The 23,767-nt window shown below is 41.7% G+C and overlaps 2 protein-coding genes across 4 annotated transcripts in view; one reads left to right on the top strand and one right to left on the bottom strand.

Annotated features, from left to right (window-relative positions):
- Nucleotides 1-155: 155 nt before the first annotated feature.
- ttc3 (tetratricopeptide repeat domain 3) overlaps nt 156-23,767 on the bottom strand; it is a 31,785-nt gene continuing 8,173 nt past the window's right edge. For 2 of the 3 annotated variants that reach the window (XM_082549948.1, XM_082549949.1), the window contains 37 exons: nt 23,328-23,390; nt 22,103-22,157; nt 21,217-21,406; nt 21,009-21,033; nt 20,867-20,930; nt 20,117-20,141; nt 19,212-19,272; nt 18,972-19,059; nt 18,744-18,896; nt 15,981-16,061; nt 15,659-15,768; nt 15,436-15,562; nt 15,237-15,359; nt 15,051-15,152; nt 14,849-14,941; nt 14,692-14,756; nt 13,809-13,939; nt 13,363-13,683; nt 12,968-13,243; nt 12,844-12,887; nt 11,655-11,711; nt 11,485-11,564; nt 11,248-11,403; nt 10,556-11,153; nt 10,382-10,450; nt 9,767-9,910; nt 9,539-9,678; nt 9,372-9,440; nt 9,191-9,287; nt 8,882-8,985; nt 7,107-7,191; nt 3,713-3,826; nt 3,106-3,326; nt 2,873-2,987; nt 2,211-2,342; nt 1,801-1,893; nt 156-807 (listed from right to left, as the gene is read on the bottom strand). In XM_082549948.1, the coding sequence (XP_082406074.1) occupies nt 697-807; nt 1,801-1,893; nt 2,211-2,342; nt 2,873-2,987; nt 3,106-3,326; nt 3,713-3,826; nt 7,107-7,191; nt 8,882-8,985; nt 9,191-9,287; nt 9,372-9,440; nt 9,539-9,678; nt 9,767-9,910; nt 10,382-10,450; nt 10,556-11,153; nt 11,248-11,403; nt 11,485-11,564; nt 11,655-11,711; nt 12,844-12,887; nt 12,968-13,243; nt 13,363-13,683; nt 13,809-13,939; nt 14,692-14,756; nt 14,849-14,941; nt 15,051-15,152; nt 15,237-15,359; nt 15,436-15,562; nt 15,659-15,768; nt 15,981-16,061; nt 18,744-18,896; nt 18,972-19,059; nt 19,212-19,272; nt 20,117-20,141; nt 20,867-20,930; nt 21,009-21,033; nt 21,217-21,406; nt 22,103-22,157; nt 23,328-23,390 (4,582 nt within the window). In that variant the 3' untranslated portion in view covers nt 156-696. The remainder of the gene's footprint in view (nt 808-1,800; nt 1,894-2,210; nt 2,343-2,872; nt 2,988-3,105; nt 3,327-3,712; nt 3,827-7,106; nt 7,192-8,881; nt 8,986-9,190; nt 9,288-9,371; nt 9,441-9,538; nt 9,679-9,766; nt 9,911-10,381; nt 10,451-10,555; nt 11,154-11,247; nt 11,404-11,484; nt 11,565-11,654; nt 11,712-12,843; nt 12,888-12,967; nt 13,244-13,362; nt 13,684-13,808; nt 13,940-14,691; nt 14,757-14,848; nt 14,942-15,050; nt 15,153-15,236; nt 15,360-15,435; nt 15,563-15,658; nt 15,769-15,980; nt 16,062-18,743; nt 18,897-18,971; nt 19,060-19,211; nt 19,273-20,116; nt 20,142-20,866; nt 20,931-21,008; nt 21,034-21,216; nt 21,407-22,102; nt 22,158-23,327; nt 23,391-23,767) is intronic. The other variant, XM_082549950.1, reaches the window with a different exon arrangement.
- Nucleotides 3,833-6,951, top strand: LOC309715461 (uncharacterized protein; the record flags this gene model as incomplete). Its single annotated transcript, XM_082548614.1, has 3 exons — nt 3,833-4,038; nt 4,173-5,089; nt 6,897-6,951. Exons 1-3 carry the CDS (start codon nt 3,910-3,912, stop codon nt 6,949-6,951), a joined length of 1,101 nt encoding a protein of 366 aa, XP_082404740.1. The 5' UTR covers nt 3,833-3,909.

A 23,767-nucleotide genomic window follows, 5' to 3' on the forward strand; every position in this document is an offset into this window, starting at 1 on the left:
ATCACAGGGACTGTTCTTTCAGGACCTGGTGGTTTAGAAGTCCAGCTGACATCCAGTCAGCTGCAGCTCTGTGGGTCTAGTCCTGAAAACCTCAGAGCTGCAGCAGAAGTCATCTGAGAGTACAGCTTGATTAAATGAGTCAGTCAGAATGCAAGTGGGTTTTATAACTTTAATGTTTTTTTTTCCAGTACAGCTAGTGTTTCAGCTCTAATGTCAGCATTTCTGAGTCCAAACCAACACTTTCCTCTTATTTTATTTCCAGAAGTCACATAAGAAAGACATAACCAGCATTTGGTTAGCACAGCTTTGCACGAAGATAAAAATAGAGAAATTTAAAAAAGAAAAATCCCAAACATTCACCCTGGTAGCTGCTCTGAAGCTCACAGATGAAGACTTGTTTAATCAAGTGAAAGCGGCACATTGTGGATTTACCGGGACTTCCTCATTCACCAGCTGCAGGAGTCTCAGCAGCTGTCCACAAAATCTAAAATAACCCTTGTTTTATGGCAAATTTAGCCACCATAAAATAATCCCAAGCAAAAAAACACGGAACAGTTATTTCTTTCAATTACATGAAACCTTTCATTTAAAAAAAAAAAAAGAAAAGTCAAAAGCCTTTTTAGATTTTAATGCAATAAGAAAAGCAAAAAGATAAAACCGTACACATGAGTAGTGAGAGGAAGCAAGGTTAAGACTTCATGGAGCTGGACGTCTCCGGCCAGTCAGCATGGGGAAATCTTCTGGCAGCAGGGCGTGAGTCCTGCAGGTTGGACAGGTGCTCTGCTCCTTCAGCCACGATCTGATGCACTGAACACAGAAAACAGCACTTTAAAGCCTGAAACTAGACCAGACGCCACATCTGGATGCTTTTCACTAAAAATCCAGTGTGTGGTGTTAACGCTTTCTTCCATTTCCTAGGCCTTTTTATAAAAACAAAACCAAGCTTAGCTCGTATTACATTGTGCAGCCACAATAGTGCAGCCACAATATTACAACCAATTGATGAAGTGAAAATCATGCAGTTCACATGATTTAGCAGCAGCCCTCTTTCTTTGTGGGTTAATATCCCAGCGCCTGTGCAGAACATGGTTACACCATCCTCTAGTTGCCTTCTTTTCCTTGACCTCAGTGGAAAATGATGTGGAGGAAAATTCCTCAGGGGTAGGAAAAGAAGCACAGTGCTTCTCCACTCAAGACACAAGACTCCTCAATACTTCAGAAGTTGAGAATGTCCTGAAGATGGACTACAACAACTTTCATAGGCCACATGAGAGAAAATATTAGTTAATAACCAACGTCTGGATTTTAAATAAACAAGAATAAACAGACTATAAAGAAAAAGGACATGTTGCTTATCCAGCTTGTAACCCTGACTCTATTCAAGCTTAATTAATGATAACACCAATGTTGGCAGTACTACAAAGGATGTAACTAATGCCGACTAACTCATGACAGACCTTAAAATTCACTTTAACAGGTTTTTATATGTAAATAAGCTTTTAACACAAGGAAATAACTTGATAAGAAGATGCATTATGCTCATAGTTAACCTTTGGGTTTGACGTCCTGTAGCCAGCAGTGTGTCCTCTGCTAAAGGAGGCAATAAAGGAAGCACTGAGGTACCCTACCTTTTTCTAAACACTAAGGAAAATAGCTCCTGTTGTGGCTGCCACACAGATACTGTGCTACAAATCTCTCCAAGCAAAACTCAACTATTTATCTGCTGCCATATTTTGCACCTTGCTTGTTCCACACCTTAGACCCAACAGTTTACCGTGAGTCTCTGGTATCGCTGCTCACCTCATTATGGAAGCTGTGTCTGCACTCCAGCACGCAGGTGTCATCCGGGCTCATTTCGTCATGACAGATGATGCAGGGATCCTCCATGTTCAGCTGCAATCGACATGCACAGTCAGGCCCTGCTAAACGCTCACCCAACCCTATCAATGCTGCACATACCAGGCTGTATTAATTAGCAAATGAAACTAGTTCTCAATAAATGCACTCCTTTTGTTTGATGTTTGCTCAAAGGAATCGATTTTTTTAAAGTAAATTCGAAGATTTACTGGTCACTAGAAATGAGTTACAACTCTGATCAAGGCTTACAACAGCACTGCAAGTTGACAGCAGGAAAACAACACTAACAGTGAAATGATGAAAATGTGCAGCTTCAAACTTGAACACTACTAAATGATGATTTTTGGACTCACAGCGTTGGAACTTCTGACTCTCTGTTGTCCGATTGGCTGCCACACCGGTGCTGGGTTTATCAACGGAGGGGTAGCACACTGAGCTGGACTCCTACGACCCAGAACGCTGGATCTGGTCGAGTTAAACCTCTCCTGAGAGGAAGAAATGAAGTCAAATAGTCAAGAAAATACTTTCTGCAAGCCTCCGCAAATCCTGGTATCAGTCACCTGAGACGGGACCTGTGTGATAAAGTAGACTGCAATATGCTTTTTACTGGTTAGTTTTAAAAAGTGTGAACAGGCCACCCTCTTCTGGCTGAGAACCATGACCTCAGAGCTGGAGGTGGTAATTCTCATTCCTGATGCATCACACTCGATTATGTAACCATAATGACTGAAATTATTCTATTATTCAGCTCTCCTTCTCTTGTGTTGTTCCTTCATTTGCCAGAAGCCGTTATCCTTACTCACATTGGTCAGAACAGTCCAACAATTTTGAGATGCTAGTCTTTCTATCAGGGCATAATGATGGTCCAAATATACCATTGGTTTAGACAACAGATCAGTCCATAATTGGACAGATATGGTGTAGTCTGAACCCAGTATTTGCATCATCTCCCAATTTGAGCTTCGACCAGGAACCTCACTGCAAACCCTTAAAACCACTTTAAGAATGCGTCTACCTGATGGTCCAGGATCAGTTGGGTCACACCTCCGACTACATCCTGTAAAGACATGCTGCTAAAACTTCCACCGCTGGATGAACGCAGCTCCTGAACAAACTTCATCAACTCCGACCTGAGCACACAAACACAGTTAATACATTTCATTAAGTGGGTTTGAACACTATGGTCTAAATGTGAGTCTGCAGCAGGAGGATGACACTTTTCTTTTTAAACAGCTGCTCCAGTGTTACCTTGTATAGTCAGGGAACATGGTGGACAACGTCTCCATGGCTTTGCCGAACACTGTGTTTGGCTGCTGTCCTGGCTCCGATGTCCTGATTGGATGTTTGTGCTGAGAGGGCGGGGCCGGTGCCTCAGCTGCAGGGGGAGCAGAGTGGTGGATGGGTGGAGGAGTGCCGCGTGAGGCCTGAGCTGAAGACTGAAGAGTAAACTCTTTGGCTGTTGCAGAAAGCTGGAACATCCACACAGAAGAGTAGGAAGAGTTAGAAATGTAATGTTACAAGTGAGCTAACAGAGAGATCCTGATCAGGACGTTCAGCCCTTTATCCAGTTCACCATCTGACTGTTAGCTGAATGTGTAATAAATATGAAGTAAATAAATGCTGTCTCATTCAGTGCAAAGGAAGCAAACTATTTTTGACTTCTATTTGATGCACAAAAGCTAAAGAGAATTTATAATAAATGAAGAATAAATCAACATAATACACATACAGCTGCAAAGCTGCTCATGTGATCAGCCCAAGTTATTGATATAAATAAAGCTCAGCTGAGTGTGTAATTTTATTTTTAAAATATATATCCTAGAGAAAAAGCTCTGAGTGCTGTGAGTAAACTAACTTTTTGTACTGGTTTTACTGGAGCAGCTGCAGGTTCAGGATGGCTGTTGACCGCATGCATCTCAGTGACTGGCCTGCCGGTGTTCACCTGATCCATCTGATCCTGGTACTGCCGCTGTGGACCGCGTGGAGACAAAATGTCACAACATCCATGCAGAGCCTCTCATAAACATGCAGACGGTCAAATGATATCAGATTATGTATATTTTGCCTCCTCCTGTGTCTTATGTTTTACGGAGTCGTGGCTCTGTGAGGACATCCCGGACTGCGCGCTCAAGCTGGAGGGCTTTCATCTGCTGCACGCGGACCGGCAGGCCTCTCTCTCTGGTAAGACCAAAGGTGGAGGTGTCTGCTTCTACATTAATAGTGGCTGGTGCACAGATGTAACAGTGATTGCTCAGCACTGCTCTTCCTCTCTGGAATACCTTTTTATTCACTGCAAACCGTTTTATTCTCCACAGGAGTTTGCTTCATTCATCCTGGCCGCTGTTTACATCCCGCCAGATGCGGATGCGCAGGCAGCTCAGTGCGCACTCGCGGAGCAGATACTGCACATGGAGCGGACATTCCCGGACTCTCTCATCATTACTCTTGGGGACTTTAACAAAGCCAACCTGAGCCATGAGCTTCCCAAATACAAGCAGTATATTAAATGCCTGACCAGAGAGGAGAGGACATTAGACCACTGTTACAGCACGATCAGCGGGGCCTATCGTGTGGTGCCCCGCGCTTCACTCGGACTTTCTGACCACGTCATGATCCACCTAATCCCCGCGTACAGACAGAGGCTGAAGCTCTCCAAACCTGTCGTGAGGACCAAAAAACTGTGGAGCAACGAGGCTGTGGAGGAGCTTCGCACGTGTTTGGAGTCTACAGACTGGGACACACTGAAGGCTGCTTCTAACAGCTTGGACGAGTTTACGGACACTGTCACCTCCTATATCCACTTCTGTGAGGACAGCATTGTGCCATCACGCACCAGGGTGAGTTATAACAATGACAAACCCTGGTTTACTCCTAAACTCAAAAAGCTGTGGCTGGAAAAGAGAAAGGCGTTCAGAAGCGGAGACAGGGACTGCTACAGAGAGGCCAAGTACAGGTTCACTAAAGAAGTGGACATTGCTAAACATCAGCACTCTGAGAAGATACAGCAGCAGATCTCAGAGAATGACTCGGCCTCTGTGTGGAAAGGTTTTAGGAATATCACAAACTACAAGCCTAAAACCCCCCACTCCACTGATGACTTGCTCTTGGCCAACACCCTCAACGACTTTTACTGCCGTTTTGACGAGCCATCAGGCAGCCTTCACACCTCCAACGGTCCCAACAATAGAGACACTTTGGACACTCATTCCCCCACCTCTCCCCCCTCCACAGAGCCATCACCACCTTCAAACACTTCACCTACAACACCCCCCTCCTCACCTCACACAAAAGAGGATTTCACACCACCTCCTCCCACCACCACAACTCTTCATATTCATGAAGCAGGTGTGAGGAAGAAGTTTAAGAGTCTGAATGCTCGAAAAGCTCCCGGCCCAGACGGTGTGTCTCCTGCCACCCTCAGACACTGTGCAAATGAGCTGGCCCCAGTGTTTTCTGGCATTTTCAACTCCTCACTGCAGGCATGTCACGTGCCTGCCTGCTTCAAGTCCTCCACCATAATCCCTGTCCCCAAGAAACCTAGGATCACTGGACTAAATGACTACAGACCCGTGGCTCTGACATCTGTGGTCATGAAGTCATTTGAGCGCCTGGTTCTCTCCTATCTCAAGACCCTCACGGACCCCCTGCAGTTTGCATACAGAGCCAACAGGTCTGTAGACGACGCAATCAACATGGCCCTACACTTCATCCTGCAGCATCTGGACTCCCCAGGAACCTACGCCAGGATCCTGTTTGTGGACTTCAGCTCTGCCTTCAACACCATCCTTCCAGACCATCTCCGAGACAAGCTTTCCCAGATGAATGTGCCTGATCCCATCTGCCGGTGGATCACTGACTTCCTGACGGACAGGAAGCAGCATGTGAGGCTGGGAAAGAATGTCTCGGACTCCTGGACCATCAGCACCGGCTCCCCTCAGGGCTGTGTTCTTTCTCCTCTGCTCTTCTCCCTGTACACCAACTGCTGCACCTCCACCCACCAGTCTGTGAAGCTAATCAAGTTTGCAGATGACACCACCGTTATTGGACTCATCTCGGACGGGGATGAGTCTGCCTACAGGAGGGAGGTTGAACGTCTGGTGTCCTGGTGCAGCAACAACAACCTGGTGCTGAATGCCCAGAAGACAGTGGAGATTATTGTGGACTTTAGGAAGCACACCCCCCCCAATCATCCTGACTGACACCCCCATCACCTCTGTGGACTCATTCCGCTTCCTGGGTACCACCATCACCCAGGACCTGAAGTGGGAGCCCACCATCACCTCCGTCATTAAGAAAGCCCAGCAGAGGATGTACTTCCTGAGGCAGCTGAAGAAATTCAACCTGCCAACACGGACGATGATGCAATTCTACACCGCAATCATCGAGTCCATCCTCACCTCCTCCATCACCGTGTGGTACGCTGGAGCCACTATCAGGGACAAACAGAGACTGCAGCATGTTGTGCGTTCTGCTGAGAAGGTGATTGGCTGCAGACTCCCATCTCTGCAGGACCTGTACACCTTCAGGACACTGGGGCGTGCAGCTCGGATCTCAGCTGACCCTTCTCACCCTGGACACAGTCTGTTTGACCTGCTCCCCTCAGGCAGGAGGCTCCGGTACATTCGCACCAGAACCTCTCGCTATAAGAACAGTTTCTTCCCCTCTGCTGTTGGACACATGAACAATAACCGTATGACTGTTCCCACCACTAACACATGACCCTACGCTGTGTTCACTGCATCGTTCCATGTTTGGCACTGATCACCACCTGCACTCATGTATATATCTATCTACTTAGCACTTTTAATTCTTATTTTTATTTTCATGTCTATTTAAGCGTAATTTATGACAGTATGTTTGCACTTGTAAACCTGCTCAACATTTGGCAATAAAACCCTTTCTGATTCTGATTCTTTTAAAGACAGACTGACTGTGCGTGGTTTTATTTTATCAGGCTGTTCTGGAGTGTCATAAGGTGTGGGATGTCATACGGTGATCTCTCCACACAGGTAAAATATAAGCTGCTGCGTTAAATTCAGTCCACCCATCGAGGTGATGGGCAGGACTGAAGACCTCTCAAGCAATGACAGCTAAACATTTGATGGAGACATTTTTCTAAATGACTGTATGAGGCCTGAGTTTAGTATCGCAGTTATATGCAAAATCTTTGTCGAGTCCTGCTGCTTATGAAGCTGCCCGATCTTACACCTGCGCCACAAACATACGTCTGATCTGAAGGGTTCTTGTACCTCAGCAGTGGAGATTCTCTTTTCCACTTCTTTGATCTGGTCTCTGCAGCTGTTTCTCGCTGCTTCCAGGTCTTGATTTGGGAATCTGCAAAGAAGTCAGATATCACACATAAGCCTGAAAACATCTGAGCTATATCCGGTCCATTCCAACATCAACACCGGCCACTGGGAATATTCACATTCCCAAAGCACCAAGACCTTAATAAGATTCAGCTCACCGAGGCAGAGCCAACCACTCTCCACTGGCTCAGTAAAATGACGGTGTAGGAGTGCATACCAGGCCGGCATGCAGTCTGGTCTTATGGCACCAGACATAGCCCTACCTCACTCCAGTGCTTTAAAGAAAATCCATTTAGTTTGAACAGGAACAAATTCCCATTCTTTTTAACTCACATCACTGCTGCGAAAAGCTTCATAAAGAAATTTTAAAAAGTAATTTTCATCTGGTGCATGCAAAAAATAAAAGAGTGCTGCAGACTTAATTTATTTTTGCAAACACTGGACCTTTAAACACAATATAGTATAGTCCCCTTTGTTACTTTACTTAATTACATGCATTGTTTGACTGAGCAGATTTTACTCAGTGTCTTGCTACAGATTAGGGCTGGGCGATATGACCCAAAATTCATATCTCGATATTTTTTAGCTGGATGGCGATATAAGATATATATCTCGATATTTTTTTTAAGCCATAAAGTAAGAACAAAAAGAGTTCTTAGTCAAAGCTGTGTCCCAGATGTCACACAGGCACTTTTATTAACATACAGCACAGATGTACATGAAAAATTACTCAAAATTAAATTATGAGCATTCATTAAATAATAATGCTCCATAAATAAAAGAAAACAAGGTTGTTTTTGTGCTAAACAAAGAGCTCACAATTGTGCAGTCAAAATGTAAACTAAAAGACGCTGAGCGTAATAACAAAGACAGACAGATTTTACAGCTGCTCTGTTCCCAAGTTTTACTGTGTGACTGATAGCCTGGAGTTTGAAATCCGCTTCATAACCACGTCTCTTACAGGTGCCATTTATGGTCCTTATACACACACAATACGGTAATATTACGTTGATGCACAGTACGTATCACTCCGCGAAGCTCCTCGGTAGCCGTAATGCGCCGACAATCTATCAAGCGGTGCAGCTCCGTAGCTTACCAAAGTCGTACTCAAACATTTTTGACAGATTGCTGAACGCCGTGTACCACATAAAATCGGTTCGCGGCCACCAAGCACAACCAGAATTCATACATAAGGCGCGCTATCAACTTTTGAGAGAATGAAAGGATTTTAGGGTTAGCGCTGTTAGCTCGTTAGCATGTTTAGCTCGTTAGCACGTTGACGCCGTCCAGCCCCACGCATGGGGCGATGCGCAGTAACTCGTTAACGGAGATTTGCCGTGTCCGTCTTGTCGCTGCCTGCACGTGAAGCGATGGGGTAGGAGGGGGAGTTGTCTTCAGTGAAGGCGAGGCGGAGTAACGTTGCGTAGAGACAAAAGTGGACGAAAGAGAGGCAAACTTGCGGCTCCACAACTATAATTATAACGTAACATAGACTATATCGATATAAAGGATATTGTCACATCTTATATCTCGTATAAAAATATATCGATATGTTTTAAAAACTCGATATATCGCCCAGCTCTACTACAGATTACTTTTGGTACTTTAAAAACAGCAAAAGCACTTCAACGTTTCGAGGCCAACTCAGGCTGCTATGAGGCATTAGTTCCGTTTCTTAAATGACTTGGCTGACGCGTACTCTTTCCTGCTCTTACCTGTGTAGTGCTTCATCCAGTTTGTTCAGCAAAGCCTTGGCGTCTGCCAGCTCTTTGTAGAGGCCGTGCAAGCTCTGATCCCGACTGCTCTCCATTAGCGACAGCTGGTGAAGTAACACAAGCGGAGGATGGGTCGTCATTATTTCAAGTCAGTTTTTGAGTCAACAACGTGCCCCCAAAAAAACCTCTACCAGCAATAAATAATACATTAAAATAAACATTTCTTGTTGCTAAAAGAGAGCTGTGAGGGACTTGAAAAACATCAACATATGTAGTCAGAAATAAGATGTATCAAAGTGTAGGCAATACCAGAGCTGTGTGAGACCTCCTGGTGGCCGAGCTAATCAAGGCTTTACATCGTTTGATCTCATCCTCCAGACTCATCTTTTCAGCTGCTAACTGATTACTGGAGGGAAAAAAAGGTGAGAGAGAATCTTAAAAAAAAGAAGAAAAAGAAACTTTCACTTTAAGTTTCATTGTCCTGTCTTACCTTAGCTCCAAGAAATCATTCAGCTTGGCTTCATAGCTGGTTTTCTTCTCCTGGATGCTTTGGGCAAGTCTACAAATAAAAAGACCACAAAATTGAGGAAATTTAGAGATTAATGTAAGAGCAGCCACGACACAGAGAATGATTTAAGATAAGATTTAAAGTCTTACCTCCCTTGTTGCTCCAACAGTTCTTCTATCTCCTGCTTTAGGGACCTCAGTGCTTCCTGATTGGCTTTCTTCTCCTTCTGGTCCTTCTTCACCTCATCCTCTAGCTTCTGCTGGAACAGTGTCAGCTCCTTATTGGTTACCTTGATGAGAGAGAAATTATCAATTAAAATACAGACACGTTAAGTTTCAGCTAATGACATTTGTAAATGTCAAATGTATTGAAATTACTTGAATATTGGCTGTGATCTTCTGCACTTCCTCCTGTAGTAAAACGACGTCTTCTCTCTCGCCTACATTTACTTTGTCATTTGTCATTTTCTTGATCTGCTGCTCCAGCGACCTGTTGCTCTTCTCTTGCTTGTTGATGTCACCCTGGAGAAAATATGAACAGTAAACGACAACTTACTGTAAATACTGAAGTAACACTAGTAAATCTTCATATTTTACATTGAATCCATGCAAGTACAGTGACTTATAGTCTCTCTCAGTGCGAGACTGGAACAGATGTTAAGCACTTATAATTTGTGCAGTAGATAAGACTACTACTACTACTATTATTATTATTAATTATATTTACTCACAGTATAATTATTTATTTCTTTGTTTTCTGTAACAACTGTCTTGTTTTCTAGTGTACTTACCTTTAAATATTTGTCTATTATTATTTATAAATATACCTCAAAATTACATTTAATTACAGGGGATTTACGCTCTTAGTCTTAGCCATATTGTAAAGTGTTACTGAATATTTTAAGCTTCAGTAAATAAAACTCCACTAACAAAATACTTGCTATGAATCACATTGCTGGAGGCTTTCCTTTTATGGGAAAAACTGTGACTGACCTGGGATTTCTCAAAGCCCTCATGAAGCTCCGTATTCACCGCTACACTCCTCATGGCCTCCTGGCATGTCTGAGGCCACAGCAAACACAACATTTCAGACAGACACATAGCAGTGTGTATTTATGTACATATTCCACTTAGTTAATTAAAAGAAACAAATATGTTGGTGTTGACCTGCACTGCTGCATGGCTTGCATGGCTCAAAAAGATCTCATTGGTTGTCACCGATGTCCCCAAAGTTGCATTAGTTTCCCAAACTCCACGGTTAAACTCAGAGGGATCAAGATACAGATCCTCGTAGCCATTGGGTGAAAAGTTATTGTCTGGCTCCTGATCATCACCGTTACTCCAAGCAAAGTAGGACCCAATCACTGGCTGGTATAGGGGCTGAAAACCAGATGCATAAGGATTTGGGAGCACTGTATAGCCTTCAGTCTGTGCAGATGAATAGTCATGCATATAGCTTGTGAAACTAGTTTCATCGCCTGTATACAAAACAGGAGATTCAGAGTTATCGTCCAGATCAGCTATTTCGTCCAGATCGTCCAGGCTGGCTCCACGTTCAGCCTGCTGCAGAGACACTGCATGCTTCGCCAGGCCAATACACCTCCCGATCTTTATGAAGCGAAGGGAGTCCAGGAGAAACGGCTCGAAGCCCCCAGCTGCTTCGATCTTTCGCTTAGCCTCAGAAGGGAAATTTTCAAGTTCACCCACCAGCAGAGGGTCTTCAGCTACCAGGGCACCATGTTCGTCCAAGATCTGAGCAAAGTAGCTGCAGGGGGACAGACAGTCCAAATATTACTCGCACTTACATATGCTCACATAAGAAAGCGTAAATGTAACCTCTTTAATGTGTTTGCACTTACTCATACAAACTCTCTTTTGTTGAGTCAGGGTTGTTGTCCAAAATATGTTTATAGTGACTTCTGTGTCTCCTGCTGTCATACTGATCCTCAAATTCCGCCACTTGGTCTCGAAGGTGGCTCGGCACAGTGAACGAATCGAGCGTGTCAAGGAATGATCTGTAGACAGAAAGCTTGATTGTTACCAACAAGTTTCAGCTAAAACAGTCTCTGCATGTCCATGAAGACAAAGGAACTTACAAAGAATCATCTTCAAAAAACTCTTGGTCCCACTCATCCCTTGGATTAACACTTCTCATCCCAGACAAAACAATAACACCCTGAGAGGAAAACAAGGAAGAAACATTTTAGTGTGACGCTGCATAAATTAATTCCTCTTACATGCAACAACTAATATTGCAACCTCTGACCTTTGGCTCTTTCTGTTTCTTTTTCCGGCCTCGACTCTTAGCTTTGATAGGAGAATTCTGAAGGAAGAACAAGTGTGATGAGCATAAAACTAAAGCTCCAGTTTGGTGTTGTCTACTCCATGTTTGTTACTGAGAAAAATCAGTTCACTTTAAAAGGAATAGTTTGACATTTGAGGAAATTACTTGTGTGGACAAACCAAGTTGAAGGTTTCAGCCAAGACTTCCAATAAAGTGCTGTATTTACCTCTTTAAATGCAGCATTTACCTATGACCAGGTAAATACTTAATTGTACTACTACAAATGTGCTCCCAATTCAATTAAATTTTATTTATACAAAGCCGAATGATAACAACAGCCGCCTCGAGGCACTTTATATTGTAAGATAAAGACCCTACAATAACAGAGAGAAAACCCCAAAAATGAGCAACCACTTGGCAATAGAGAAAAGGAAAAACTCCCTTTTAATAGGAAGAAACCTCTGGCAGAATCACGCTCGGGGAGGGGCAGCCATCTGCCATGTACAACTGGAGGTAAGGGAAAGGAGACGGGACAAAAGGAACGTTGTGGCAGCCATTACTCAACCGTGCCTCCAATTGAGTGTGTGTGATAGTTAGAAAGCACTCAAAGGTTTAGAAAAGAAAAAGTTTATATTAATGTGTATATGAGGCTTATGGCGAAAAGTCCTTGTGTGCTCATTTTGAGAATCCACAACTAATCCCTGCTCTAAATCATCTATGGTGATAGTACTAAGTAAAGACCTCCTTAATATCGGTCTCTCTCTCTCTCACACACACACACACACACACACACACACACGAGTCCCATCTGCTGTTTAAACCTTCAGTTTGGGAGGGGTAGCCAATCAGAATAAATCTGGTTCAAAGGGGAGGAGCTCAAATGTACTGTTTTAGGCAGAGGACAAACAGGCCTTTTGTCCCATTTACCCTCCCCTCAACTCCAACTGGTCATGGCAAATGTTTGCCCCTCCCTGAGCCTGGTACTGCCAGAGGTTTCTTCCTGCTAAAAAGGAGTTTTTCCTTCCCACTCTCACCAAGTGCTTGTTCAAAACACCCTAAAATATAGTTTTAGTACTTTCCTCACCACCAGTGTATTTCTGAAAACGTCAAACTAATCCTTTAAGTTTATAGACCTGCAGCCAGATATATTTTAGATTTCCAAAAACCTTACATTTTGACTTTCATCTGACTTTTTTAAGACCGAACAATGCCCATCTGAAAAACAAACAAAATAAAATCATGAGGTAAAATGAAGGCTCTCCCAATCAAAAGTTAGTCGAGCTCAAAATACTCACCCAACATATCAAAATATTCATCCAGAATAGTGTGGCAGGAGACATACTCATCCCTATGCTCGTCCATAGTCCAGATAAAGAGCCTCATGTCATGTGGCGGGGCCTGTTTAAGGTATTCAGTCACAGTTAAGCCAATGCTTGAAAATAACTCCGGGCTCGTGCCCAACTTCTCTATAATCATATCCTGCAAAGGTCCAAATTTTAGCAGAAGAGACAAGTCCAGTTGCTCCAAGCGTCCTGCGTAGCGTTCAATGAAGCTCTGGGCAGCATTCAGACCTGCAGAAGAAACAGTAATCCATTTAACAGTATGAATACCTTAAAAAGCCACTTGTAATGCAACAGAAACTCTTCTGACACGTATTTCAGAGTATCAGATTAAGTGGATAAACACCAACCTCCATCATTGAGCCGGTGCGCCCAATTGCTGAGTTTGGGATTTATGTTCACACAGCTACTGAGCTCCTGGATAAATACACGAGCCAAAACCCGGTTGTTCCTCTCCAGCAGCAGCTCAGCAACTTGTCCTAAAGTCTCTAGCTGCTCCTGCTGCCAGTTCAGCATCCTTCCAGCTAGCTGGTTCCCCCTAGCAAAGTCCAGCTCCAACCAGGGTTTCAGACTGCTGAAGAGAACAGAAATATGGAGGCCATTCTCCCCCCTCAGAAGCTCCACATTCTGGTTGATCTGCAGAAGAACTCGATCTCTGTACACTAACCAGACTGAAACAAGGGAAACAGACAAAAGGTGAATCAACAAGTGTTTGGGTTGAGAAAAGTCAAAATGTTAAATTCTAACTAAAGGAAACCTTTTTAACAAAAATTTTAACAAAAGCTACAGGAGGCACCTTTCTGCTGACTCGGAGCTGCTGAGTCTTGCTGCTGCTGCAGAATCTGCTTATCCTCCTTATCCTGAAAAGACACTTTATGCTGCTTCCTCCTTAGCTTGTGCTCCTCCTTTGATTTGAACTTCTTCAGACTGAAAAACAGCAAGAAGTAGTACAGATTTTCAGAAAGCAGCTGCACGTGAATGTGAATCATAAAACTCCGGTCATGGTTCGATCCCCAGGTTCTCCGATCTGCTTGTTGAAGTATTCTAGGAGAGAGAATCAACTCCGAGTAGTCCCTGATGCATTCACTGGAATTTCATTGTGCGTGTGAACATCAGGCCAAGTGTTAAACACAAAATAATAAAAATACTGGCGACGGCCAGTGTTCACTGAGACTCAAACCTGTCCAAGATTTTTTTAGTAGACACACTTAACTTGTAACTCCTACACTGAATCACACTTTGTAGCTGAGCCGTTTGAAATAGAAGCGCTCTGCAGATACTGTGACGCAAATTTTAAGAATGTCAGAAAAAACAAATCAGCACACCGGTCTCACACGTGACTGAACGAGCATCTTTGGCAGTCATTGCAATTTGGGTGTTTAAAAGCCCTTACTGGTCAGGGAAATCTTTGAGCTTGGCTTTAAGTGAACACACAGGACAGGCATGCAGAGGAGTCAGCTGCTTGTAGGTGTGAGACGGACACACTGTCACTTTATAAATTCAAGAGGGAGTTACCGAGTCCCTGCTACAGCCAAAACAGCTGCTGACACTAAAGTATAAGCAAGAGTGTGAAATAACCAGAACATCTAGCTGGTAATTATTAGCTAGTAGCTACATAGTTGTTAATTTTTTCTTAAGTTCACAAACATCTAGAATGAACTCTGTAACTTCAGCCTCACCTTGTACATTTCTGATTCACCTTTGGCTTCTTCACAGTCTGCGGTTTGGGGACTGCAGCTTCAAACTGAAAAGACAGAAGAACTCAAGTCAACAACAACTCTGTGACTCATGACCAGAGTTTCTACGCCACCCCCTCAAAGAGCTTTCGCCTCTCACCTTACACTTCACCACGCCCGTCGGACAAAAGATTGTTATACTACAGATCTGACCGATGCAGTCTGGAGTCAAACAAGCTTCTTGCAGCAAATCCTGCAACACAAAAACAAGTAGGTTTGTTCACAGCTGGAAATTGTAGCTTCATGATAACAAGAAAGCAACAGAATACACAGAAGGATGATGTAACAAGGTCTAAATTCACCTTTTCACTCTTTTCTGAGAAGGCTGATGCTTTCAGGGTCTTCCAACATGTGACGTGATATTCAACTGTGCAGTCCTCACAGCAGCATATCCGAATGAAGCCCTTCATAAAGTAGAAAAAAACATTATGGTTTCCATCTTTTCTATCTTTCTTTAAACTGTGAAAAATTGACTGGATGCTGTTTACTTTAAAATCTGGGTCAGTAAAGTAGATTTCAGCTTTCACTGGGCAAAGACATTTGTCAAGGCGACAAATGGCATCAGGAAGGGGAGGAAACTTGCACAACTCTATAGCATCTTCCAGAATTTCCTAAAACGAAAGAAAACATGAGCAATGCTTGATTCACATCACACATTTGTTAAAATATAAAGCACCTGAGACTCACCTTGAAACAGTCTGGCTGTGTTTCTTTGACAGTCTCTTTTGTCAAAGGCCAGGTGAGTTTACCAGGTGTTATTTGATTCTTGACCATCTGCAGGGAATCTAAAAACTGCTCCAGAGCTACTGCAAACCTGCCAGAAGCAGAAGAATCCACACATTGTACAGTTTGAAAATCCAAAAGTCAGAATCAGTGGCAAAACTGCTGTTAACTGATGTTAGTTGTGTACCTGTTCTCCCTGAGATATAGCTTGCCAAAGGCGTAGTAAACTAGACACTGAAACGTCCTCTCGTCGTATGATTTGATCTTCTCCAGCAGTTTTTCTGCTCCTGTCAGTTCCTACATATGAACGACAACCACATATGAAGTGAATGCAACAAAGTCCACCTTGTTCCACTTTGCTACTGAAAATATTTCCTGCCTTAACTGCTTTATCTATCAATCAGGACTTCTTTTTGCAACAAGGATGTACGGTGACTTAGCTGTAGTCCCTGGTGCAGAGTTGTGCTTCTGACAAAAAATAAAATTTGACCACTTTGCTTAAAACTTACCTCCGGCCGGCCGATCTGTATCAGGGCTGACGCATGGCCAAACAGTAACAACAGCTCATCTATTGTTGAAAGTCCAAGTTCCTGAGAAGAAGGAGAAGAAAGGACATTAATCATTCTGTTGAAACTGTAAATCACCTAAAAGGATTAAGATTAAAACCTTTACTTAGTGCTTCAAAAGTAATTGTTTGTACAGCTTAGGGGAGCAGAAACTTAGTTTCTTCCTCACAAGAAGAGTTGAATAATCTCACAGGTTCCTATAGCTAGGTTTCATTTGACGTAGACGTGACGTCGACGTAAAGCGCGAAATCTGACTGGCGGTCGGAAGTGAAAAAGATAAGCGCAAAATCACAGACAGACAGTACGCAAAATGCCTATGTCCTGTTGTGTTTACGGATGCTCCAGTAGGTCGACCAGAGAAACTGATAAACGGTATTTTAGGGTACCAAAAATAGCCCAACGAAGAGGAGAAAAATGGAAAATTCTAACCGAAAAACGTAGGAAAAAATGGATTTTAAATTTACGTTTACAGTCGGGAGGAGCAGAGTCTGCCAATGCCCGTGTCTGCAGCGACCACTTCGTCAGAGGTAATGTTATGTTTGCAAACGAACTTATTAGCATTAGGTAGTCGTTAAATTCTCGTTTACTTAGTGCTTTTAAGTTAGTAGTCTAATATTGACTTGATTGGGACTATAGGCTGCCCAAGTGCTTTGGATGACGAAGAGTCGGAGGACTGGGCTCCGACGGTCAATCTCGGCTACGAAAGAAAACCCAGATTGGAATCAGTTCTCAAACGAGAGAAAAGAATGAAGCTTAAAGCAGAACAGCATCGATGTGCAGAGGCGATTTTGGATATGCAACAGACGGCTGAGAGCCCGGATTTGAGCCTAGTGACAGTGGAGAACAGGCTACTAACCCTGCCATACAATTGCAATGAGCTGCAATCACTTCTCCATCCTCCTTTGCAATTACCCAAGTCTTCAGAGGTGTCTCGTTAGACCGCTGAGAATGGTTTACCTTGAAACAAACAACTGTCACTCTAACGAAGTCCTAAGGATGTGGCATGTTTGTTGACGTTAAAGCCGCTACCGCTAACTGTTAGCGTGTTTAAGATAAAGCAATATAAGAACAAACACTCACCCTTGCAAACACCAAACTGTATCCATCACGGAGACGTTTTGTTCTAAGGTTGTGGACCCACCCGCTGACAAAAAAAATTGTACGCCTCCAGACTCTTGAAAGCTTTCATTTGCTGCCTAGTGTAGTAAGAAGTCTGGAGGACCAAGTAGTTGGTGATATCCACAGCCTCGATAGTAGGCAAATCCTTTACTTCTGTGGTGTATTCGGACATTTTCAAAGAATACGGATCACGTCCGATATATTTTTTAACTATCTGTTTATATCTCTCCCGAGAAACGGGGTCTAAAGTTGCACAATAGCTGCTCTCCTGACTCTCCACAGTGTCCTCCATGTTTACTTCCGCCCTCCACTCAAAAATCGCGCTGCCTCCGCACGTCATCAGAACCACGTGACCGCAACCCAACTATTGGGTTTTTCTTCTTCTTAAATTGTTTATAATGAAAAGTGAGAGGAAGCATGGTAGAAGAGGAAGGAAGTGACTCGCCAGAATAGGCTCCCTGCTCTAAATCAGCAATTAACCACAGTGAACAACTCACTGGGGCAAAATCTAAGAACCTCGACCTAATTTCAAACAGAAACTTTTCATTTTTAATCCCAATTTTAAATAAAAAAAATAAAAAAAAAAGATAAAAAACATTTATTATCCTCAATTTACATCTTAGGCCAGATCTTTTAATTTTTCTGACTTTTACAAAGACAAAAATATTTCTCAAAGTTTTCTGCAAGATTTTATTTACTGCCATCCTTTTTTTCTTTTTTAAAATCTTGCACTTTGACGGACTTTGGTCTGTATGTGCGTATGAAGAGTGCTATGTACATAAAGACAAATAATCCAGTTAAGTTTCGTTTCAGTGTTATGTCATCATCTCTAGAAAGGATCAGTGTAGTCACGCCTGCAGTTAGTGCAAAATGCGGCGGTGCGATTTTTAACCGGTAGTAGGAAATTCGATCACATCGCTCCGGTTCTGGCTTCCTTGCATTGGCTTCCCATTGAATTTAGGATTCGTTTTAAAGTCCTTTTATTGGTTTTTAAATCTTTAAATGGTCTGGCTCCTGTCTATTTATCTGATTTGCTGAAGCCACATGTTCCTCCTCGCTCGCTCCGTTCAGCTGAGCAGCTGCTGCTGTCGGTCCCTAAGTCGCGGCTGAAATGCAGAGGAGACCGTGCCTTTTCAATTGCGGCTCCGATGCTCTGGAATAACCTTCCCCTCCAAATTAGACAAGCGTCATCAGTGAAGGTCTTTAAGTCCAGATTGAAAACCTATTTTTATTCCCTGGCTTTTAACTCTGTAGGAAACTGACACCACCTTATTTATTTTATTGTATGTAATGATTTTATGGTATTTTTAATTTGGTTGTTGTTTTGATCTGTGTTGTTCAGCACTTTGGTCTGCCTGGTGTGTTCGTAAAGTGCTATACAAATAAACGATGATGATGATGATGATGATGATGATGATGATGATGATGATGTGAGAAATGTGGAAAAAACGAAAATTTGTACACAACACTGCAAATCTGCAGACAAACTAAAACTATTGACACATTTTTTTGTATTTGGAGTTCATTGGGATTCATACTTTAGCCTTTAGCATACTTTAGTTTAGCCACAGTAAGAACTAATATTACCTTGGTTGTTACAGTTTCCAGTAAGGTCAGCGCCCTGCTGAAGGCCTGCTCTGCGTTGCGGGTACGGAGGTCAGCCATTGCAGTGTGAGCATCTTCCACCAGAGATCTGAACTCTTTCAATCTGTCGGCTTTACCGTCAACCACTACCTGGCTCTGAACAGAGGATGGCCACTTTATGTAACGGTACTGCTGATGACTTTGAAGCAGTGCTAAATGTGAGAAACTTACCTGTTTTCCAGGATGACTAGTTTTGCTCTTTGATTTCTTCTTTGCTGTGGCGTTGGACTCTCCCTTTTCACTCTTTGAAAGCGGCTCGCTTCAGAACACAAAAGTTTTAAATTATGCTTAAACATTTCCCCTGCTGAAGTTGTTTTTCTGTGCTTGACAGTACTGTCCAATGGAGCCAAAGGTTGTGGTAGAAAAGTGAGACAGTTTTTATGGGTTATTAATAGTAGTGTTTTCACCAACCTTTTAGATGGTTTAAGGTCTTTACTGTTGCTGTTCTTCTGTGGAGTCCTTTCAGTTTTTCCTTGGGAGAGAATATCAGACTTTAAAGTGGACCTTTTCTGCTTTTTCCAAATTTCCTATCTTACACACACAAACTCTTACAAAGTTCATATTAAACATACAAAATTCTAACTAAGGCCATCAGTGTTTATACAGGTAATCTCTGAGTCCCAGAGCTCAGTGCCTCAGACTGCTTTAAACTGACAGGGACAGAAAGGGAGTCAACAAGTTTGTTTCAGCCAGAATATGGACCGAGTGGCTGCAGCAAGGCCCAGTTTATGTTAAATAAGGAATATATTCAATTGTTACTCAAGTAAAGCCTAATCTGATTTCTGATCCTCCTAAGAGGAAGCAAAGTTTCACCTTGATTTACTCATGTGAATGCAGTTATGTTTGAGCAGCTGAGTAACAGCAACAAGAAGAGATATAACTATATTCCAGATATCAAAACATTTATAAAAGTGACCAAACGGTCCTGTAACTTTCTTCACTTTTCTCCAAGTCTTTTTTTAAAGCCAAGTTGAGCCAGCTGCCCTCGAACACCATCAAAAAGGCCTCAATTTCTGATTGTGAGTGCTGTCAGGAGTTAATCAACAGTCTGTCAGAATCACAGCTGATGGGTTTCACTGATTTGAACAACAAATATCTGAATTCACAGCAACTCAAATTTGATTCTATTCATGTCATCAACTGCAAATAAGCCTAAATTTGTATCACTTCATGGTCATCATACATATTCATGTCATGTGGCAATTTAGCAATAAACTTCAAAATAAGCCTCAGAGCCTCAAAGGGTTAGTTTTCCATACTGGAAAGTGCAACTATATGATGAAAGATAAAAACCAAACGGATGAAAACACACTCACTTGTTTGCTTGTCCATGTTTACTACCTGTTAACACACAAATAAAATATCAACTCTAAAATTAAGCAACAAAACATGAGTCATACTTTTAAAATGTGACAAAACTAAAGCTGCAAATTTTCATCATCTGAATGTTCTTTTAAAACCACCACCATTAAAATTTAAATCGATACCAAAGAACATCTATAGCTGAAGATCATGAGACCATAGTTATCAATACATATACATTTACAAATATGCATAAAAAGGAATTAATAATCAATCGTAGAATTAAAAAAAAAGGAAAGAAACAGAACACTGAAATAAGAAACTGAAACAAAAACCGAAATCAAAGTCAACTTAAATGTAAACGCTTAAAACAAAAACTTAATTGAAAGAAAAAAAACAAATAAACATTACAAATACTGTTACTCATTTTCTTTCTTGCCACTTCCATTTTTCTTTCACATATAAGCTCTTCTGTATTAAAATATCAATATTTTGACATTTCCCCTTTTATCTTAGACAAACAGACTGAAAACTAAAGTTTGATTACAAAATACAAAAAAGAACCTGAATTAAGGTTTTGTTCAGCATTTTTGATTGAAAACTGGATTATCAGAATTACTATTAATCGTTTATCAATTAAACCACTCTATTAAAGATTTAATTCACTTAATATTTCGACAAAAATACTTAAAAATCTTATCCTTACCTAACAAACTAATTTATTATTCTGCTTTACTGACAACCTCAAATGATGCGTTACAAACCTTTGGGGACGTGCTGGCAGCTGGATGACTCTTATGAGATGGTGTCACGAGGCCGAGTCTTAAACTGTGAAGAAAAAATAAAACTGCATGAAATAAGAATTTTACTAGCGGTTATTACCAAATGCACAAAGCACATACATACCTTTGACCTTGCTCTAGTGGTCCAGCTGAAATCAGAGAACAGAAATATCAGTTTGAATTTGGAGGGATATGACAGATTATTTTTTCACTAAAACCAATAACAGGATCTTAATTGGAAGGTAAAAAGTGGAAACATTCAACAACAAAACAAAAAAAGAAATAACCCTTTGCCATTAGCCACTGTAAGAAGACAGGGTTTTTAAGTTTACCTGAGACATATCCTCGAGGTGGGCCTGGATGAGCCATTGGATGTGTCGTTGTGTATTTGCAGAACTGCGTTTCCAGATCTTTGACTCCCTCGTGGTCATCTTTACAGAGCATCTGGGCCAACTTATTTGCTTTTATTGCCATTTCATAGTGTCCCAAGGAGAACAAGGCCTCACAGTAACGGTAGTGACCCTGTACAAAAACAAGAAAGAGGATTTCTTCATCACAGCAGCTGTTTGCTCACACAGTTCACATAATAATGCTCAGTGTTGCTGTTCAGATAAGGTACTGTACACTAAAGCCAAACACAAAGTTACAAGCATGGTGGGTGGCAGTATAATGCTCTAGGGCTGTTTTGCTGGTACATTGCACAAAGTGGATGGAATAATGAAGACGGATGACTACTTCCAAATTCTTCCACTTCACCTCAAATCAGCAGCTAGATGTTTGAAACTTGGACACAGCTGGGTGTTCCAGCAGGACAATGTTTTGGAATGGATAAAGCAGGCTAACATTAAGCTTCTGGGAATGGCCTTCCCAAAGCCTCAACCTCATCTCCATTGAAAATGTTTGGACTATTCTTAAAAGCCGGTACTGTGCCAGGAAACCAACCAATCTAAATGAACTCTACCAAGAGAGGTGGTTAAATACCCAGCCAGAATTATGCTATGCACTTGTTGATGACTACTAAAGGCATCTGGTCACGGTGCAACTTGCAAAAACAAAACTAATCCAAAGAAAAGTAATCAAAATCTGTTGTGACACAGACTTCAGTCTACTCTAATAACAGAAACTCAACAGAAATGAAAGCAACAGTGGAGCAGAAATTTATTTTACTGAATATGAACTCAGAACATTACAAACAAAGATTATAATTAAGACAAATACCTTTGCCCACACAGGTTTAATCAGAGTGGCACGTTTTCCATCGCCGACCGCTTTTCTGAAAAGTAAAAATAAAAAGTTTGGATCGAAAGATCCACGAGCTTGTGACTTGCTCTGCTTCGCAAAAACAATCTGCAAACACGCCTCAGAATGGGTGTGGCATAGTTTTACAACAATCACAGGTGCAAAGTGAAAGCATTTATGACAAGTTGTTTTCAGTAAGTTTCGGGCACAACTTCAACTTATCCAGGTACACAGAGAAGAGGATCAAATGTGGAGAGGTTAAAGCTCCAGCAACGCTGGTTTTACATACAACAACTTGTTTTTAAAAAATCTGATGAATGTGTTTCTGCGTGTGGTTGTTATGCGTAAGTGCTTCCAATACTTTTTGGAGTATCAGATAAGGGTAATAATGTCCTCATGTGTATTTGAACTAGATGGATGGCAAACCTTTTAGAACATGTCTGTTTTTTTATTCGCTGAGAATAAATAGAAAGTCCACTTATTCTTTGGTTTAGGTCACTTCTGTCTTGGTTGAAGACAAAAGTGACTTCCTACACAAAGAAAGTTGGTATTAAAACATCTGTCAGCCTAACAGCTTTTTAAAAAGGCCAGTTTCAGTTAAATATTGACTTTAGCTCAAGATTAATTAAATAGGGTGCCAAGTAGGCTAGAAAGTACACAAAGACACAAAGATCAACAGGAAACGTACAGTGCTTAACAAACCTATTAGGCCACTCACCATAAAAATAAGAGCACAAAATATATTAGAAATGAACCAAATTCATATTTTTGTACCCAAATTTGAGCCGGAGCGCTGGATATCTCTGAGGAGTCAGAAATTAATCAAGCAAAACATTCAACCACTGAAATTATTTTTCTGTTCAGGGATGTAAGTGAACAATTAAGGAAAAAAAAAAAAAAAAGGAAAAAAAAAGTGTTTTAATATCCTCTCAGCTGTTTTGTAAAACAGAAAATTTAAAAAAACGATTAACAAAAATTATGTTTTAGCATTAATAATAAGATTTTGACTAATGAGACTGCGCACCCTTATTGATTAACTACTACAGAAATATAAAAATTCCCAATGCTGTTAATTTAGGGCAGCTGTGAGTTAAAATTTACAACCTTACATTGGGTGGTGGTATAATCAATTTATTAAGCATTGCTTTTTCTGCTTTTTATCAAACAGAACTGTGGCAAGTGCTCCAGAATGAGTGGTACTTACTGATATTTCTTACACCTGATAAAGGATAGGGCTCGGTTTCCATAAAGTTTGTGATTGTCAGGGCTGGGAAGAGAAATAAATTAATTTCAACTACAAAAGGCACAACTTTTCTTTTTAGTGGACAGATATGTAGAACATGTTTTTTGACATATTTCCATGGATTAAATACACTCAGTGACAAGCAACATATTTAGGCTGTATTAAGAAATGTACAGCCACAGTCACATGGGCTTAATGGCCGGCCAACAACACCCTGGCAACCAGTGGTTGCCGGGGGGGTGCATTCCCACACTGGTTGGACAGTGGCTACTGGAGGTCACAAGGTAAAAATTGGTGTCAACAGCCAGCAACCATTCACCAACCAGTCAAGGTGAATATAAATTTTTCCCTAGAAGCCGGTGGTTACTGAACAGTCTCTTGGCATATGTGACCGACACCTT

This window comes from Aulonocara stuartgranti (assembly GCF_965226115.1).
Source record: "Aulonocara stuartgranti genome assembly, chromosome: 10".
Lineage (NCBI taxonomy): Eukaryota > Metazoa > Chordata > Actinopteri > Cichliformes > Cichlidae > Aulonocara > Aulonocara stuartgranti.